Consider the following 22,162-nt stretch of genomic DNA (forward strand, 5'->3'; position numbering starts at 1 on the left):
GATAGGACACATAACAGACGGACCAGTACATACTGTTTAACATTACTTATAGGCTGATAGGACACATAACACACGGACCAGTACATACTGTTTAACATTACTTATAGGCTGATAGGCCACATAACAGACGGACCAGGAGATACTGTTTAACATTACTTAATGGCTGATAGGACACATAACAGACGGACCAGTACATACTGTTTAACATTACTTATAGGCCGATAGGACACATAACAGACGGACCTGTACATACTGTTTAACATTACTTATAGGCTGATAGGTCACATAACAGACGGACCAGTACCTACTGTTTAACATTACTTATAGGCCGATAGGACACATAACAGACGGACCAGTACATACTGTTTAACGTTACTTATAGGCCGATAGGACACATAACACACGGACCAGGAGATACTGTTTAACATTACTTATAGGCCGATAGGACACATAACAGACGGACCTGGACATACTGTTTAACATTACTTATAGGCTGATAGGTCACATAACAGACGGACCAGTACATACTGTTTAACATTACTTATAGGCTAATAGGACACATAACAGACGGGCCAGTACATACTGTTTAACATTACTTATAGGCCGATAGGACACATAACACACGGACCAGGAGATACTGTTTAACATTACTTATAGGCCGATAGGACACATAACAGACGGACCTGTACATACTGTTTAACATTACTTATAGGCTGATAGGACACATAACATGTACAAGCGGAAAACCCATGTACGTCAATAATGAAAAGATAAAAGCAAGGAAAAACAAATTTAAGAATGAATAAATTGAATGAGTGAATATGAGTTAGTGAAGGAAAGAATGTATGAGTGAATGAAAGAATGAATGAGTGAATATGAAAGAAAAAACCGAAAGAATTAATTAATTAAATGATGATTGATAGGTTTAATGGTTTTTGCATTGATTAATTAAATGGTTGAAGTTAAAAAGGAAGTCACAATGGATTATTTTTCTAATACTTATATTTCTAATGTATTCTTTCTGCTTCAACTTCTTAAATGAAAGAAACTCCAAATCAGTTGAAAACGCCGACGGGGTCCGTAGGTGACAAGGGGACAAAAGGGAACAATCAGTTTAAAAATAGGCTAAATTTTTATAAAAATAAAAAGGAAAATACGATGAGCTAGTGGTACGATTCTTTTATAATCTGGACATCTATCAAAACAAGGGAAATGACGAAAATAAACAGATGTGCTTTTAACCCTTTTGGAGACCCTGTCAAGGCCCCAATACTAACACAATTGCAACTAACTCTGTTTTTCATCAGAAGTGATTAATGAACTTCACGACTTGTTTAGACGTTGTAATTAGGGCTTTACTATTCGGGGTCAGTTCTGGTCATAGTGTCCGATAACAACATTCCGATGCTCTGGTGGTACACTTTTTTCATATCTATTTGTACCGTAGGTGGTGCAAAAAGAAATGAAAAAAGTGTAACGTGGTACAAAATGGAGAGAAGCTTTCATATCTCTTAGTAACGGGCAAGAGTGCACCACGGTACAGAAAGATATGAAAATTTAAATCGTTTTGCTGGCTGATATCGGCTGTTGGTACATATACATGTGAAAGAGTTGTTTGTTAAGTTGTTTATAATCTTTAAGTACCACGCATGGTACGAAATGATTTGATTTTTCAAATCATTATGTACCATGATATACTTTTTTATATCTTTGTGTACCATGGTACACTTTTACATGGTACACACAGATTTGAATTTTCATATATTTGTGTGTACCGGGGTTCAAAAAGATATGAACATTCATATCTATTTGTCTGGCTCTTGTCGGTCATCGCACATTTTTTTTATTAGTACACAAAATGATTATAAATAATAATGCTCTAACGATAAAGTTTGTTTTTTCAAATACGGCAATATAATATGTTTATTGCTACTTAAATGGTAAGTTATTATTTATAAATGGGTTATTAAAACTTTTCGTTTTACTATTTGGAACAGATATAAAGACCCGGATTGTGATCAGAGAACTAGAACAGATATAAAGACCCGGATTGTGATCCGAGAACTAGAACAGATATAAAGACCCGGATTGTGATCCGAGAACTAGAACAGATATAAAGACCCGGATTGTGACCAGAGAACTAGAACATATATAAAGATCTGGATTGTGATCAGAGAACTAGATTAGATATAAATACCCGGATTGTGATCAGAGAACTAGATTAGATATAAGAATAGTAATGAATGAATATTAAAGTGATGTCAAGCTTTATACATTATTTCTGAGTGCTAAAAAAAAAGTCGACGCGGGACGGACGAAGGAAGACGCACGTACTAATAAAATCTAAATGTTTATGCATAATAATATTTTACAGACTGGCCAAAACGGACTAACGAAGCATAACTTACATGAGGCTTTCCAGACTGACCATGACGGACTCGCTTGGTACGATCGCCAACTGACCGCCTTCGTCTTGACATGACGTAATGTGTTGTAAGTCAGAGGCGTTCTGTGGTGTAGCTTGGGCCCAGTAACACACGTGGTAGTACGGAAGCTGATACGCACCGGCGGGACACGAGGCTAGAGTAAAACATAACAGATCGAACAGTTAACTTAAAAACGAACAGGACATCCTCCTTATCATTTGGTAAATTTTAACTTTTATGTCATTCGTGTTTTACGGTTAACAAAATGCATTTAAATCGGTACATTGGTGTGTTGACTGTTTACATAACATACTGTGATATAAATTTCTAACGAATCAGAAAGCACTCATTTATTGCGCGGACGAATATATTCCCGAGTGCGCGGAGCGCACGAGTGAATATATACGTCCGCGCAATAAATGAGTGCTTTCTGATTCGTTAGAAAGACACAAGTGTGTGGTCTTTCTTTTATCACATACCTTCCGTATTTGGTAGAGACAGATACAAAGATTTTATAAACTTTGATACCGGGAACTTTTCAGTTCGCCATGACAAGGGGATTCCCATAAAAGTGCTTGTATTACTATAACAAGATCAGCTTACTATTGAAAGAGAATGTACAGGTAAAATATATAATCTCAATCAGCTTACTATCGATGGAGAATTTGCATGTAAAATATTAGCACAAACAGCTTCACTATTGATAGAGAATGTACAGGTAAAATGTTAGCTAAAACAGCTTATTATTTATAGAGAATGTACAGGTAAAATGTTAGCTCAATCAGCTTACTATTGATAGAGAATGTACAGGTAAAATGTTAGCTCAATCGGCTTACTATTGGTAGAGAATATACATGTAAGATGTTAGCTCAATCAGCTTACTCTTGATAGAGAATATACAGGTAAGATGTTAGCTCAATCAGCTAACATGTAACTATTTATAGAGAATGTACAGGTAAAATGTTAGCTCAATCAGCTTACTATCGATAGAGAATGTACAGGTAAAATGTGAGCTCAATCAGCTTACTATTGATAGAGAATGTACAGGTAAAATGTTAGCTCAAACAGCTTACTATTGGTAGAGAATATACAGGTAAGATGTTAGCTCAATCAGCTTACTCTTGATAGAGAATATAAAGGTAAGATGTTAGCACAATCAGCTTACTATTGAGAGAGAATGTACAGGTAAGATGTTAGCTCAATCAGCTAACTATTGATAGATAATATACAGGTAAAATGTTAGCACAATCAGCTAACTATTGATAGATAATATACAGGTAAAATGTTAGCTCAATCAGCTGACTATTGATAGAGAATATACCGGTAAGATGTTAGCTCAATCAGCTGACTATTGATAGAGAATATACCGGTAAGATGTTAGCTTAATCAAGTTACCATTTATAGAAAATGTGGGCCCTAACTGTATCTGTATACATTTCAGATTACACGTGTACCATGTCGTTGGTACCTGATTGAACGTTTTACATATGATGATGATGATGATGATGATGATGATGATCATGCTGTTTTTGTTCCTTTTGCCTCAACAACTAACATTTCAATGATAGTCATTAAGAACAGTATCGCCCTACGACACCACAGATATAAGCAAACAATATGGAAATTGGGAATATTTATTTCCTGCTTTTGAATTTTAAATATTGTTTGCACATTACCAAAGTAACCTTGATTTTAAAGGAGGTAGATAACAAAATCTGCACTGGTTATATATTCAAAGCAAGTATGGACATTATTTTCTGTTTCTTTACTTTTTATATTTATATATATATATATATATATATAGTAGATAATAAATAAATAAGTCCTTGCGAAGGAAAATATAGAATAAAAACAATTTTTTCAGATCGTCCGCTAGGCCTTTATATATATATATATATAAAATAAAAAGGGATTAAATGTCCATGTGAAGGAAGTAAATATAGAAAAAATAAGATTAACGACCAACTAGTTAAGGAAATCGTTTCTCCAATAATGGAAACATAAATTAAATGAGAGAAAGAAATCCTATTGGAATTATTTAAAATTGATAAAAACCATATCATTTTATGATGACTGGTTGGTAAAAGACAACCCTGTGATTCCAAGGAAGTTCAGACCACGGGAAATGGAAGGGTAAATAGAGGAGGACAGTGATATCAGAAAACAGACGGCCGTTATGAACTTTCAGTCAGAGATACGAATAATGCACAACAAGGCAGAACGTGCTAAACGCAAATGNGAAGCCAGTGCAATGGTACAACAACAATGGAGAATGGAATGCAAGGTGGAAGAAGAAAGGTCTTTAGGAATATGGAATAAGGAGAAAAAACCGTGGTTAGAAGAATATGCAGAACACTACGGCAATGAAATATTAATTCCCGTGTGCAAATCGATTACTACTCTGATGAGATCTAGCATTAGCCCTTACACGCCCGCCTCGCAAACTAGAGAAAATGCGCCAGCTAGAGATACTGGACGGAAATTACAACCTACGACATCATACGCTGAAAGTGTTAAAACACCTGTCTACTCTGTGAAGAAGTCAACAACAGCGACTAAACACTACAGCGTCACTCGTCCGAAACTTCATAGAGTTGCGAAAGAAAAAGCTTACAGCAGGCAAGACGACATTTCATGAACACATGGAATCTGTCGGAAATCGGCGACGACATATATAGGCCAAAGTGTAAACAACCATTTTTTAGGACATTGTCCAACTGTAAACAAAGGCGGAGCAACAAAAGAAGGAGCTACGTCACCCAAGAGACAAAATTAAAACAAATATGGTAGAGGGACTTCTCCCTAAGGTTAATAATTTATCTAAAAGAAAATTAACAAAAGATGAAATTGATTTGCTATCGAAGGGTCTTAATTTTTGTCCAACACCAGATAAAAACGATAATGTAGAACTTCAGGCGGACATTCTAAAATTCTGCAGAAGACTCCGTCTATGCGATAAGTTTTGTGACGAAGACGGTGAAAGCAACCCGTTGGAAACAACGGCGTTAGTCCATAACAATTCGCAATGGAACCCACCAAGAAGTTCGGACAAACATTTAGAAGACGTCATTGATAGTTTTAAAAAAAATCCTTTACATAATGATGATCATAAACACGTAAAAAGTAATCTGTCTTACAGACAGAAATGTGCTTTGGATTCTTTAAGAAATGATACCTCTATTATTATCAAAGAGGCTGATAATGGCAAGGCAGTAGTGGTCATGAATAGAGATTTTTATTATGAATGCATACATAACATGCTTAGTAATGTTGAATTTTATACTTCGGCAAGTGACGATTTCGATGCGGAAACCCGTAGATTAATCAACGAGCTAATACGGACACATGAAGCATGCCTACATGAAAAGGAGATAGATTATCTTGTCAATTCAATGCATGATACTAGTTATTTCTATGGTTTGCCTAAAATCCACAAAAGCTCTATTATAAGTAAAGCTATAGAAGAACAAATCTGTACATATATTGAAGTTGAAAATCCTACGGATTTGAAGTTTAGACCTATAGTAGGCGGCTCTAATAGTGCAACGCAACGTTTGAGTCATCTTGTAGACCTCATTCTTAAACCTTTATGCACAAGTGTAAACAGTTATATCAAAGATGATTTTGATTTTCTGAGCCGTTTATCTAAACAGGTCCCACATAATGCTAAACTTGTTTCTTTTGATGTTGTTAGTTTATACACTAATATACCGCATGATCTTGGTATTGAAGCTGTTAAATATTGGTTGATCAAAAAACGAGAAAAAGTTAATTCTCGTTTTAGTAATGAATTTATACTGCAAGCTCTAGACATTGTCCTCAATCGTAATTCTTTTTATTTTGAGCAAGAATACTTTCAACAGATTAAGGGTACAGCGATGGGAACTAAAGTTGCCCCTACATATGCAACCTTAGTTTTAGGATACTTAGAGGAAACACTTTATTCTAAGATTGAGACAAAGTTTGGGGAAAACTTTACTGAATTTATCAGAAATAATTTTTTAAGGTTCCTTGACGATTGTTTTGTTATATGGCCTTCTGATAAGGATTTAAATGAATTTCAAAACCTATTGAATTCTTTACATCCTTCTATTTGTTATACGATGGAGTGTAACGAAACGTCTTTACCTTTTTTAGATGTTTTAGTTCAACTAGATTCAAATAAGATTACAACGGATTTATATTGTAAGGCTACAGATGCACATAATTATCTAAATTTTTACTCTAACCACAGTAAACACACTAAAGTTAATATTCCTTTTAATCTTGCCTCACGGATTGTCACTATCGTCAGTGACCAACAAGCTCAAATTACTAGACTCGGTCAACTAAAGCAATACCTTAAAGCTCAATGTTATCCTACTGAGATAATAGAACATGGTATACAGAAAGCTATTGAAAAGGGACCCTTTACTTCCCGTCTACAAAAACTAAAGGATGAATCAAAGTTAGTTCCTTTTGTTTCTACTTTCAATCCACGGAATTGTAATATGTTTCCTGTGATAAAGAACAAATGTGAAGAGTTAAAGCAAAGTAGCAGGCGTATGAGAAACATTTTTAATAAACATGCTATTTTACACTGTAGACGCCAACCTAAAAACTTGAAACGTATGTTGACATGTTCTAAGTTTGATAATTCTTGTGTAACACCAAAAGTATCCAAATGTAAGACACCAAGATGTGCTACATGTCCTATGATTATCGAGTGTAATACTTTTATTTTCAAGAATGGTTTGAAATTTACTGTGAAGGTAAATATGAATTGTAAATCAAAAAATGTAATTTATGCAATCGTTTGTTCTAAATGTGGTGATTTTTACATCGGTCAAACCGGTAATGAACTCAGAACACGTATGACTGTACATAGACAACAAACTAGAACTGATTCTTTACGAAATCTTCATGTTAACAAACATATTCATGAATGTGCTGGAGATAAATTTAATGTATTACCTTTGTATCAACTATTTTCATCAGACACTATTTTAAGAGAAACGAAAGAAGACTAACTAATCAAAATATTAAAAACCAAGTCTCAACAGGCCACAGTAAAATGTTACGCTAAATTGTCCACCAATCTTGTGTACTTCGTGACGTCACGTTACTATTGTAGTGTGATGACATGTAATTGTGACGTCAGGACGTTGTTCTTTTAAATAAACCTGAAGAGCCCTGTGAAGGGTGAAAGCAGCTAGTTTTTTAGTCGGTCGTTAATCTTATTTTTTCTATATATATATATAAAAATAAAACAAAACACGAAGACTAGTAAAATCGGCTAGCGCTTTCGCCCATCTTGGGGCTCTTCAGGCGATTTAAATCTATTTGTGACGTCATAAATGGAGTACACATACTTAAGACGTCAAAAATAATGACGTCATAAACAAAGTACACACAATGCGGACGTCTAGAAATTGCGACGTCTTAAAAAGATTACATGAATGTACTTGCATTAACCCTTAGACTCCCACAGGGCCGATTTGGGCCGATCTGATTTTTACGTTGACTGCGACAGGGCCGATCTGGGCCGATCGGCTTTTAACGAATTTTGACGTCACGATCGGCATTGTTCATGACGTCATCAATTCATGTGACATGAGACGATCTGGAAACTATTTGTTCTGTGAGGCGATTTATGTTCAAATTTCAATAATTGTAAAAAAAAAAGATCGGCATCGCAGACACACATATCGTATACCAATGGAAAGCTGAGAACCTGATCTTGAAGATCATATTTACAAAAGATGACGTGCTTCCCCTTTTTTGAAATACCCGTTCATAGAATAAATAAAGAGAACAAAATCACTACACCAAAGTATACTGCGTGTACCATTTTCTGCAGTTGAATATTCTAATTTGATTTCTACTGTACTTTCTGTTTCGGTGTCAAGTGATAGAGTATGGGCATTTTTTTTTATTTATCTATTTCTCTTGGACTTTTAGTGAAAATTCGCAACGGTGTCAGTATATTAGAAACCATTCGCGGACTATCGTGCTGTAAGCGATGTATATGAACTTTCAATTCCTCGGAGATATGACGTTGGATACGGCCAGTGGACACATGGCACGGACAATCCCTTATACACATTATCTGGTATCATTTTTCAAACTAACTAAACTTCTGTCTCATATACTGTTGATTTCGGTGAAACAATAGCAAACAAAAACATTTCACAGTGATGTAAGCCTATTTTCCGTAGTAGACTTTAATACACGCAGTAACCCCTACCTTAGATTCTTTTTTTATTTTATCTGTATCGCGACTGAGCCAGTGTATACTGTTCTTCAGATAAGTTGGCTAGATCAATAGTATAAGGGTCTGAGGTCCGTTCGGACCCTGTTTCATTTTTTTCCATTTTTATTTCATCTCTTTTTTTCCATAAAAGTTCCATAAGGTATGTCTCTTTCACTTCGCAGAAATGATTGATAACGTCTATGGTCAGACTGGAAAAGTTTCCAGCGCATAATTAGTAACGTAACAAGGGGCGCATTCGGATTTAAAGATGTGTTGGTTGCCGACCTTTGCACCAATTTTCGTCATGACACGTACATAAATTGCGCTAGCGTACGCCGAGTTCTGTTAACATCCTTCTAAATTTAAAGTAGCTGTGGTTCTCGAAGTCGCTTCAAACAGAACTTTACTAATTAACGACCTAGTTTGACGAAGATATACGAGCCTCGGCGAGCAATAATCAGTGAGAATAGGTTATTGTATTATGAACTTGAAGACGTCAATAAAAACACTGTGAAATAGTTAATATAATGTCGACTGAAATATTCGGTACTTTGTTTTGTTTTTCTTAGTTATGTTAACTGAATCAAACCATTGATAACTTACAAGAAGAATGTCTCGCCTGTTTGTTGTCTCACAAATTCCTCATAAGATGTAAGTAAATATTATTGAGAAAAAAATGGTTCAGCATCATGTTGGGATATTTAGACGCTACACAGGTACCACTAGCCAAATTTCAGTTTCTCTCTGGCTTTGGTGGATAACGTTGTCTTAAGTTTCGCTGGCTATGATTTGCTATGAATTGCGTTACACATTGTTTTTTATTTACGTCATATCAGTATATATTACGTAAACAAAACGTACCTCCCCAACCACCATCCCATCCTAACAAAGTATTTAGGCTTTATATAAGAATTATTAGCGATACAGACAGTATCTGATTGTGATTAGAAGACGGGTACATGCACGAAATAGAGAAAATGACACATCGGTTCTATGTGCTTAACTAAACAATATCGCATCGCTTTTGAAAATGTGTCTTCGAATTCAAAAACTTCCGCCCTCGATTTCGTACTGAGAGTGTAACCCTTGGATTTCGAAAGGAAATAATAACAATAATATATGATTGTGAACAACAGATCGTACACACATTACAACTCGTTGTAAAACACTAAAGGTAAACAATTCCACACCTGCAAGTTTCTACAATATACCTTAATATCGGTCAATGAAATATATGGAAAAAGAAACGGAGCATATTACAAATGCTCAAATGTATACATTGTTCAATAGCAAAAGTTAAAAACATCTGATAGTAAAAAGGAATTTCAAAGCTCAATACTTAGTTCATCCGAACATACGGAATTTGTAAATTTAAAATTTATAAGAGGTGCTCGAAATTTCCCGCGTTCAAGCCCGGTTTTAGAATTTTAATAAACATGTTCTCTTTTAACTTTCTTGCAATAGTATCTGATGTGTTCATTTGGTAAATTGGTACAACTAAAAACTGATCATTTTAACATGTTTGTTAACTAATAAATTTCGTAAACTATCAGTTTTGGTTTGTTGACGATGGACTGCCATTCTGTGACGTAGTTTATTCTGCTTCCAAAGCTTTCAACCTACCAAAAACCGCTAAAATGCTGAATTTAGAGGACTTTACAATAACTCCTCCTTCAGCCTGTTCTTGCTCTCTCTCTCTCTATATATATAAATAGCAGACTTACAAGATATATAGTACACTCGATAAACGTCAACCCTGAGGTAATAACAAAAATAGTGGCGTTAAAGTTAAACTCGTTCGTTCATTTTACTCCTACCAGTGAACAAAATATAACTGTGAAACAAAGGGAGTTTAACCAGCGACATTATGGTTTTACCTCAAATATTTCTTATCACAGTTATAACTGCTTCCAAGCTTTTCACCTACCAAAAACCGTTAAAAAGCTCAATTTAGAGGACTTTACAATAACTCCTCCTTCAGCCTCTTCTTGCTCTACGTTCCCATACAACTATTATCCGGCTTGACATACAGTAACTGGTGATTTTAATATTATCCTAAGTGAGAAGTGAAGATAATTTTTGTGAAGGTTCCTGGCTGTGTATCGAGAGACTATTACTAACAACTGGAATGTAAGTTTTAAGATAGTGATGGATTCTGTGGAAGACTACAACCGACAAAGGACAGAACGAGGACACAATGGACAGAACGAGGACACAATGGACAGAACGAGGACACAATGAACAGAACGAGGACACAATGCACAGAACGAGGACACAATGGACAGGACGAGGACACAATGAGAACGAGGACACAATGGACAGAACGAGGACACAATGGACAGAACGAGGATACAATGGACAGAACAAGGACACAATGGTCAGAACGAGGACACAATGGTCAGAACGAGGACACAATGGACAGAACAAGGACACAATGGTCAGAACGAAGACACAATGGACAGAAGGAGAACACAATGGTCAGAACGAGGACACAATGGACAAAGCGAGGACACAATGGTCAGAACGAGGACACAATGGTCAGAACGAGGACACAATGGTTAGAACGAGGACACAATGGACAGGACGAGGACACAATGGACAGAACGAGGACACAATGGACAGAACGAGAACATAATGGACAGAACGAGGACACAATGGACAGAACGAGGACACAATGGACAGAAGGAGAACACAATGGTCAGAACGAGGACACAATGGACAAAGCGAGGACACAATGGTCAGAACGAGGACACAATGGTCAGAACGAGGACACAATGGACAGAACGAGGACACAATGTACAGAACGAGGACGCAGACAATGGACAGAACGAGGACACAATAGACAGAACGAGGACGCAGACAATGGACAGAACAAAAAAACAATGGACAGAACAAGGACACAATGGACAGAACGAGGACACAATGGACAGAACGAGGACACAATGGACAGAACGAGGAGACAATGGACAGAACGAGGACATAATGGACAGAACGAGGAAATAATGAACAGAACGAGGAAATAATGGACAGAACGAGGACACAATGGACAGAACGAGGACACAATGGACAGAACGAGGACACAATGGACAGAACGAGGACATAATGGACAGAACGAGGACAAAATGGACAGGTCGAGGACACAATGGACAGAACGAGGACACTATGGACAGAACGAGGACACAATGGACAGAACGAGGACACAGTGGACAGAACGAGGACACAATGGACAGAACGAGGACATAATGGACAGAACGAGGACAAAATGGACAGGTCGAGGACACAATGGACAGAACGAGGACACAATGGACAGAACGAGGACATGCTGCATTGGTTTCACCTTCAGAACGTTCAATGTGTCTAGCATGTACATCATTACAACATATTAGCTGCTTGAAATCTTAAATAAAAAAAATATGTGTATTTCTTAACCCCGGTGTCAAAACCACAATCTACACGATCTACATGATAGGTATGCATTTTTGTTTGCAGACAAAACATCACATAACTTACTCTTTATCTAAAAAACACTTTTACATTGCCTGCTTTTAGAAAGAACTAGGCCTGTTTTATAGCCAAGGTAACCCTTTTATCTAAGCTTTCCGTTAAACCCTTCATCAGAAAGTGACTGGTTTTTTTATATTTCTTTTATAGCGTTTTCTGTAAAGTTAGCATTGTTAAATTTGTATTTAGTATCGACAATGAGTTGTGATCTTATTCCTTAGTGTTTACACTGTGGTATTGAGTTTTTCTTTTTACAAAGAACTGAATATGTATCTAAAAGAAGATATAAAGGGAAGCGGGTCCATGGGAAAGGCATAAAAATAAGTCAATATAAATCTGTAAAGATTTTTAAAGAAATAGTACCTACCTGATAGATAGGTCTCCGAAGCCAGGTTGTATTCAGCTGGTTGGACAAGGTCAGTGGCGTACTGTAACAAACAGGCGTACACTTAGTGTCCATCCAGTGATCAATTAAAACGTATCACTAGCAAACATGTTAATATATATACAGTATATATAAGTAACGTATTAATCATCACTTGAGATAATATGACTAGTTTCTAGTTAATAAGTTAACTAGTATTTCATCCTCTTTCAGAATAAACCACGGATATTGTTACAAGTATATATATTGCGGTTTAAAAAAAGCATACGCGATAACCAGGCGTTAAGGATAATTGTTACCGGCTCCACCTGTGGTACCCGTTAGGGCGTCTACAGTCGTTGCCGAAACCATCTGCGGTACCCGTCAGGGCGTCTACAGTCGTTACCGGCTCCACCTGTGGTACCCGTCAGGGCGTCTACAGTCGTTACCGAAACCATCTGCGGTACCCGTCAGGGCGTCTACAGTCGCTACCGGCTCCACCTGTGGTACCCGTCTACAGTCATTTTTTTTTTATATCAATTCAAGTTTATTCCGGGGGCCTTACGACCCATAGGCATACATAAATATAATACATAATATTACATACATATTTGGAGAGTGATCTCTCATGACATGCATACAGAACACAGAAAGTAACGTATACATGTATGTATACGATACACAAACAACATACTGACAGAGACGGGAGGTAACTCCGCGGCAATGCTATCTTGATTGCGATTACATAAATGCCGAGTCAATCTACCAATTATTACTAAGTTTAATGAATATACATTTTACACCATTAGCAATAATACTTGTATTATACAGACAGACAGATACACACAAAGAGACAGACACACACACAGACACACACACACACACAGAAGTATAAGTAATAATTATTTTTCAGTATAGGTATGCTTTTCTTTGCATTCGAAATGATACATGAAATACATATGAGGGTGTTTAACGATAACATTCGCTTTTAGCCAAAGTATGTTTTTCTTTACTTAACGGCAGAATGCTAAGGTATACATGGTTACAGAACATACCTATTGCATATGTATTTGGAGAGTGATCTCGCATGACAAGCATACCGAACACAGAAAGTAACATAAACATGTATGTATAAAATACATCATAAACATAATAATACAAGAAAAATTAACTTAAGTTAAATTTAACTTAACAGACACATACTGACGGAGATGCGCCAATGTTACCTTGAATGGGATTACATTGGTGCTGAGTCAATCTACCAATTATGTACCACTTATTGATTAAGTTTAATAATAAATATATGTTGTACAACATCAGCAATCATACTTCTATTATACAAAATTCGAAATATACCTGAAATACATATGTGAGGTATATAACGATAATATTCACTTTTAGCCAAAGTGCGTTTTTCTTTTCTTAAAGGCAAAATGAATATATTTTCCAAGATTATATTTAGTTCCTTAACATTATTTATACTTAACAGTTGCACAAGTTTGAAAACGCTAGGTGATTTATAATAATACCTTTTAATATACCTTTGTCTAATTTCTATATAAAATGGACATTGCAGTATAAAATGGAACTCATCTTCAATTTCAAAACTTTGGCAACATTCACATATTCTGCGTCTCTTATCGAAATAGTATTGCATGCAAAAATGATCAATAAGTTGTTCGTATAGGTCACCTCTGGCAGCATTTATAATTCTTGCTCTCATTTCCTGGGTGTAACAATCTTTAAATCGTTGGTCTACTACTTTGTACATATTACCATTTATAGTATCACTAGTCCAAAAGTAAGATAAACCAAGTTTATCTAGTTCTGTTTAATATTGTTTATCCAATCATCATTCATTATCAATCGCTCTTCTAAACATGTGGCCAATATACAATTTTTGGATTCTTTTTATTTTAACCAGTATTTTATAACTTTTAACTTTCTATTTATGTAACGTGACCGTCTACCAAGCTCGTAATATACAAAATCAGTACCTGTACTTTTTTTGACACCAAGCAATTGTCACAAAACCCAGAATGGAGCTTTTCTGTCTGTGGTGCTTTATGAAAGCCCCATATCTCGCTTCCATACTCGAGTATGCTGTTGACATATGTATCAAACACTGAACATGTTGTACTAATATTGAAATTATTTTTCTTCAATTTACTATTAATTGCAAATAAAGCTTTTCTTCCCTGGTTAGCAATATTTTTCTGAGTAATTTTGTACTTTCCGTTAAAATTCATCAACATTCCCAAATAATTAAATTCATTAACTATATCTACTTCTTGGTTGTTGTAGATCCATTTTTCAGCATCTCTTATATTCCCCCAATTTCGAAAGATAACAATCTTGGTTTTGGAGATATTGAGTTTTTACTTCCATTCTAGGTTATATACATATAATGAATCTAAAAGTTTCTGCAATGCTTCTGGTGTCTCCGCAATCAATGCAGTGTCATCGGCATACATAAGTAAAAACAAGTTTAAGAGACCTTTTTCAATAGATGGACAATTTTCAGTGATAAATTTCATTTCGCAATCATTTACATAGAGGCTTATAGAATCGGGGACAGAATGTCTCCCTGGAACAAACCGATTTTGTTTGGGTAATACTCTGATAACAAACCATTAAACTTTATACATGATTTTACATTTTTATACAGCGACTAAATAATTTTCAACATTTTCCCTTTGATTCCATGTTTTATGAGTTTAGACGACAAACAACTTCTTTCAATCAAATCGAATGCTTTTGTGTAATCTATAAAGCAACAGTATAGTCTCTTTTTCGCTTTTAATGTTTTATAAATTAAGGTTTGTAATGTCAATAGCGGAACCATCTGTGGTACCCGTTAGGGCGTCTACAGTCGTTATCGGAACCACCTTTGGTACCCGTTATGGCGTCTACAGTCGTTAGCGGAACCACCCGTGGTACCCGTCAGGGCGTCTACAGTCGTTAGCGGAACCACCCGTGGTACCCGTCAGGACGACTACTGTCGTTACCGAAACCACCCGTGGTACCCGTCAGGACGACTACAGTCGTTATTGGAACCATCTGTGGTACCCGTCAGGTTGTCTACAGTCGTTTCCGAAATCATCTATGGTTTTTAATTTGGTAATGTTAGTAATCCCTTTAATTAATTTATCTTGCGCCCCGAATATATTAAAAACACGAAAGTTCGTTAATAATTGAGACAAGATTTAAGTTTACCGTGAAGAATGTTTGGAAAATACTGCAGAAAGTCAAATGACACAACAAAAAGCTTTTTTTTTCCATGATTACGTTCTCCGGAAGTTCTTTAGAATTGTTCAAAATCAACATTTTACAATCGCTGTTGTGTTTTTACAGTAGGAAAATGTGTTTGTGAGATAAATAGTTTTAAAAGTGATCACTAAAGTTTACATGTTTAACTGATACTTCGTCATAAACCTGTTTTTCAAACAAAAATGTCTGATGCGAATTGACACAGGTCTCGTCACTTAGTAGAATTATGTTTGTAGTTTCAAACCGATTTCCATACTAAACCTGTTATGTGGACCTGTCAGAGTGGGGTTGTTTCACTGACTGACGTCACTTATAAAGAGAGGCGATGCTATGCCTTATATGACATATAAAGTACATTCAGGGAATTCCACTCATTCGCTCTCAATTTTGATTTATCCAATGTATACTCTCTATCACAATTTAAAGCTCTACTCTTCAAAAATAATGTAACTGTCTCTGCTACAACAAACACGTTTGCAAATGATGGCAGTCGAAATATAAATATAATTATGTGTCAACTTAGAAATGAAGCCAGCAATTTGAACTCTGACCTTTTTCTTGACCATTTAAAAGATTCTCCAATATATACAAACCTTGGTAAGGAAACTGCGGAACATTATTTTTTGTATCTGTCCTCTATTCAACCATTCTCGATTGAAACTTAGAAATCAGCTGATTAACCAAAATATAACCCATGACCATTTTAATATAAACACATTACTTCATGGATGTCATGAATGTGATGAAGAAACCAATGCATTTGTACTACAATGTATATCAGAGTACATTATCAACACTATAAGATTTGTTTAATCATAACTATACCTTGTACGGTGGGGGACATGAAGACACACTATATGAATTGTTTATATTTTTGTTTGATGATTTCAATGGCTGTACATATAACATACCGGAGTTGTAAGGAGAAGGCTTATATAGGCTTGGCCTGATGCCCTATCCCCTTTACATATAACATACCGGAGTTGTAAGGAGAAGGCTTATATAGGCTTGGCCTGATGCCCTATCCCCTTTACATATAACATACCGGAGTTGTAAGGAGAAGGCTTATATAGGCTTGGCCTGATGCCCTATCCCCTTTACATATAACATACCGGAGTTGTAAGGAGAAGGCTTATATAGGCTTGGCCTGATGCCCTATCCCCTTTACATATTTTTTGCAATAAAATTTGTTGAAAAGAAATATGACATATAAACGAAGGTAATTAATAATTTGGTTAAACTCTCGCTACCTTGACCTGGAGGGAACAGTTCTGTCGCGTGACGGCCGGGTCGTTACAGTCGAGGTCAGGACTCAGGACGTCCATCAGACCGCAGTCGTAGTACAGGCTGGTCTCGCAGACTGTGAACGCAGTACACGAACGGTTCACTGCGCACATCCGAGCACACTCCAGTCGGGACCTGGTCACTACGTTGGTGTACGCCGTTTGAGTTACCACTCCAGCACCTTGACCACATGGACGGTGGAACGCCACTGAGACGACGTCACCGTGAATAGCAGGAAACGACAAGAGTACGCATACTACAAGGCGGTGCATGTTGATCCAGAGAGAGTGAAGACGTAAGAGGGTCTGAGGAAATCTACCGTAACGTTTTGCTATTAAACACGTTTCAAGGACTTTTCATGGAAGTAGTTCGTGAATCAAGCGTCACATATTATTGGCTGACCTTGGTTAGTTTTTGTCATGTGTGTGTGTGTTGTTTTGTCATACGAAACAGTTAATAAAAGGTAGAAGTATCGACCAGAGAATCAGAGCGATTACTATAGACAACCCGGATCTTTAGTAAAGTACAGCGTGTCACAGCCTTTATCTGAATCAGTGAGTACGGACCATTAAAAAACTCTTGGAAATCTTATTTCCGGTTTTTGTTTGACACATAGAAAGATTTTTATCTACCTTGAAACATGAAGGCTATTTCAATCATGTTTAACAGACGCAGTTCTCGGGCAAAGGGACCTGAGAATTTGCTACATCTACAAACTTGACCTGAAGTGACGTGTTCATGGTTGTTTTATACGTGGTAACCAGGGGTTTCGAGCAATCTTCGGTAAAAATGCCACACCCAATGATGGTACGATGTATATACGAGAAGGCAGGAAAACTCGATCCTATCTACAATTTTTGAATAAAAAAATTGTTTTAGTTGAGGCACTAGTAACGTTGGAAAGATGGATCATTTTTCATTTAGAAACCTCGCTAATTGTATTCTCATTGTGCGGACACGATTTCCTGTACTATCACATCCTATTCCGACCTTTTGAAGTTTTCGCAGTCCTAGAGCCACTTTTTCCATATTAATGAGGTTATCGTTACACTAGAATGAACACCTCACGCCTTGCTTGCTCGCAAAGATGTGTTGTGAAATCTATAAATAGACAGATTTACAAACCTGTACCCTAGCACATGTTGTTAACCACATGAATATGGAAAATGGCAGTGTGACTGCGATGGTGATCCCATATCCCAATCGCATTGCTCTAAATGTGTTTACACAGAGGAAATGTTGCCTATATTTTTGTTGTTTTTCTTTTGGTTGGCAATTATTTCTTGACTTTGATTGCAGAATGTATCGACAGATTTAAGACATTCCAATGGGATTTAAGTTGCTCGTCACTTTTAGCTGGAAAACTTTTGTAAAAAATCTAAAGCTGAATTATCTCACAAGTTTTGGGAGAAAAGGGCAAGATACGTTAATTATGCGATCTCGTATTCAGATAAATCAATGGTGTTGTCATTAAAAAACAAGTTCGAGAACTAACAATTATTTTTCCTTATTGTTATCCCTATAATTACATTTGCTCTGCATCCTTTCATTGATATGCATTACGAAGGCAAATGTTGTAATGAGACTATAACAACATTTGCTATTGTATTGCCGCCAATCTCAGTATTGTGACGTCATCATTTTAATATTCGTCAACACTTGATTTGCTGATCAAATACTGTTCGAAATAACTAAATAAAACATAACTACTCTATCAAAATGTAGCCTAGCGGGCTTTATTAAGTTTGTCATCAATAGCAATGTGTGTTATAGGACCATAACAACATTTGCTAAAACATTCATTGCTTAAGTAGGCTGACGCGCTGGTGTACATTGTGTATACTATCGGTTTCCATGGCGGACTCATTTTGTAACATTACTAGCCGATCTATGATTGACATAATGGCTCTTTATAAAGAGTTATAAAAGACTTGGCCGATACCTTAACTTATCATTCAAATATATATTTGATATTTTCCTTATTAAGTTATAGTTTTGGTAATGATTACACATCATCAATCCTCTAGAATTCGTTAAAAAATCCTCTTTGTCCGCCTCATTGCTTGGTATTTACCGTCACTATGTATGATATTGGTTATAGTCTATTACTTCAGTTCCCAATTTTACGTTAACGCGACGTTTGTTTCAATGTCGTTAGCAGAAAGATTCTAGTTGACAATATCGGTTAGAAGATTACCCAGCAGCAAGATTTCCTTAACAGGCCGACAAAGCAACGTATACCGTGCAAAGTCATTCAACTTTTCAATATATCAACGAAAACACACGAGTCAGATATATTGGGATTGAAAGGAGTGTGTTTTTTTAATTTTCATGCCGGTATGAACGCAAATCAGTTGCATCCATATTCCACCAATGTAACCGATTTACGTTCATACCGGCATGAAATTTTAAAAAACGCCGTTCAATCCATATATTTACATTTTTACTATAGAACAATTGTTTAATTTTATTGATTTGTTCTTAAATAAATTATTTATCTACTGCGATTTGTAAATGCGTCGTCCTTTAAAGGACTTTGTCGGAACAGCTATATATAAATAACATTGGCGCCAATAATTAACCGTAGTCATTTGAGTGTTTAACGCAGAGGCGTTCTCCGTGTTGTTCGAAGAGAAGCGACAAGACTCTCAAATTTCCTATTATTTATAATAAAACCGCGATTCCCAACCTACGATGTTAATGTGTAGCAGTTGACTCATTTCAGATGTTGTTGGACAAACTAAATAAATCAAGGCTTCGAAAGACGCATATTGATGACAACTAAGAGCAAATGTTGTGGTATAGTTGGGAGCAACTTAACTTGGTATCTAGTTTACCTTGTAGTACACGCGTAGTGAACAAGGAAGGGCACTAGGCAAGACATTGAAGTGCGCTCCTGTTCACTTCAGGTTAACTCCAGTGCACAATTAAGTGAACTGGAAATGACTCGACTCCCTCCTCCGAGCAAACTAATCTTTAGCACCAAAACGGAGGCTAATCTTGCGGAAGATTGGAGGAAATGGAAGGAGGAATTTCTGCTGTTTAGCGAGTTGGCGCTAAAAGGGGAAAAGCAGATAGAAAAACTGAAAATGTTTAAATATCGTATTGGGCTTAAAGGTCGTGAGATATATAATACTTAGAGATGGGAAGGGGACGAAACCACACGAACTGTCCAAAATGTGTTGGATGTTTTTGACTGGTATTGTGAGCCAAAGAAAAACGGGACTGTGGAACGCTTTAAGTTCAAAATCAGAGTACAAGGGGAGGAAACTATGGAAAAATTCATCACGGATGTGAAGACTCTCTCCAAGACATGTAGCTTTGGTGAATTATCACTCTTAGATCTCATACTCGATAAAGTTGAGGAAATGTGCCGAATAAGCGAAACAACAAAACAAAGTGTAAGTACATTAGACAAGGCTGCAACCATGTCAACAGTACACAGTGTGAATGGAAAAGAAAAGGTCCACATGGCCTGCAAAACCAACTAATAAACCAAACACCAGAGCAAATAATTCAGGGCAGGACAAGTTCTGTGATAGGATACATGAACACAAAAAGGTAAAGTGTTCGGTATACGGTCAACAATGCAGGAAATGTAAGGGAATAAACCACTATGAAGTGAAGTGTAAAGAGTTCAAACCGAAACTTTAACAGCAATGGAGAAGAAACAGACAAAAGGTACTCAGTGTGGAAGAACAGTCGAACTGTAATGAAGATTATTTTGACCTATATTCAATTACACAACATAACTCAGACTTTATTGTACATACAGTAAACTCCAACAATCTGATGGCAAGGTTACATATAGGTAACAAACAGGAACAATTTCAGTTAGACAGCGGTGCACAGTGCAATATTATTCCTGAAAGTGTAGTATCACACAACACAGAAGTAACCCCAACAACAACCACTTTGAAAATGTTAAACAAAACAACAGTTATTCCCAAAGGAAAATGTGTTCTCGGGGTTGTCAATCCAAAAAATGACACTAAATTCAACCTAGATTGCTTCATAGTGAAGGAAACTACACACCAATATCAGGAAGCAGGAGTATGGTAGACATGGACCTGATTCAAGTTCGTCATGAGAACATTTTGGCAGTGGGCCAAACAGAAAGTGTCATGTCAAGTGCCTTTAGTATTAAGGACATCACTTCAAATTATGCTGACATTTTTGAAGGAAATGGCTGCTTAGAGGGACAGTATCACCTCATTACGGATAAAACAGTACCACTTGTGGTACAACCTCCGAGAACGATTCCAATTGCACTTCGCGATAGAGTGAAAACTGAGCTGGAGACATTGAAAGATTTAGGTGTGTTGAAGCCTGTAACTGAACCTACACCATGGGTGTCAAGCATGGTTGTAGTTGTTAAACCCAACAAGCTCGGGATTTGTAATGATCCAAGGGATTTAAATAGAGCTCTGAAGCGTAGTCACTACCCTCTACCGACAATAGATGACATACTGCCAAAGCTCCACAATGCTAAGGTCTTTAGTGTTCCTGATGCCCGTAATGGTTTCTGGCATGTTGAGTTGGATCGAGAAGTCTAACTACTTACAACCTTTAATACACCATTTGGCCGATATAGATGGCTGAGGATGTCATTTGGTTTGTCCACAGCTCCCGAGGAATTTCAACGGAGGCAGGACCAAGCTGTTGAAGGCTTAGCAGGGGTTCACAGCATAGTTGACGATATACTTGTTTATGGCAAAGGTGATACAGAGAAGGAAGCAACTAAGGATCATGATATGAAGTTGCTTGCCTTACTGGACCGATGTCGTGAAAGAGGTCTAAACTGAACAAGGATAAGTTACGATTAAGGCAGAAGGAGGTGAGATTTTTGGGACATCTCATTACTGCTGAGGATCTGAAACCCGATCCAGCAAAAGTACTGGCAGTGCTAGAAATGCCCAATCCAACTGACGTCACTGGAATACGAAGTTTTCTAGGTTTTGTGAATTATCGAAGCAAATTCCTTCCAGGATTAAGTGAGATGTGAACCGTTACGCAAATTGACAGTACAAAATGTGGAATGGTGTTGGTTGGAAACCCACAGTAAGGTTGTGGAAGAAATCAAAC

General features: G+C 36.7%; 1 protein-coding gene across 1 annotated transcript in view; it reads right to left on the reverse strand.

Annotated features, from left to right (window-relative positions):
- LOC110454280 overlaps window positions 1-17,364 on the reverse strand; it is a 32,475-nt gene extending 15,111 nt beyond the window's left edge. The window contains exons 1-3 of the mRNA XM_021503709.1: window positions 17,044-17,364; window positions 12,527-12,587; window positions 2,409-2,580 (exon numbers count right to left, since the gene is read on the reverse strand). Coding sequence (XP_021359384.1) covers window positions 2,409-2,580; window positions 12,527-12,587; window positions 17,044-17,349 — 539 coding nt within the window. The 5' untranslated portion in view covers window positions 17,350-17,364. The remainder of the gene's footprint in view (window positions 1-2,408; window positions 2,581-12,526; window positions 12,588-17,043) is intronic.
- Window positions 17,365-22,162: the final 4,798 nt, after the last annotated feature.

This window comes from Mizuhopecten yessoensis, unplaced genomic scaffold, assembly GCF_002113885.1.
Source record: "Mizuhopecten yessoensis strain PY_sf001 unplaced genomic scaffold, ASM211388v2 scaffold7763, whole genome shotgun sequence".
NCBI lineage: Eukaryota > Metazoa > Mollusca > Bivalvia > Pectinida > Pectinidae > Mizuhopecten > Mizuhopecten yessoensis.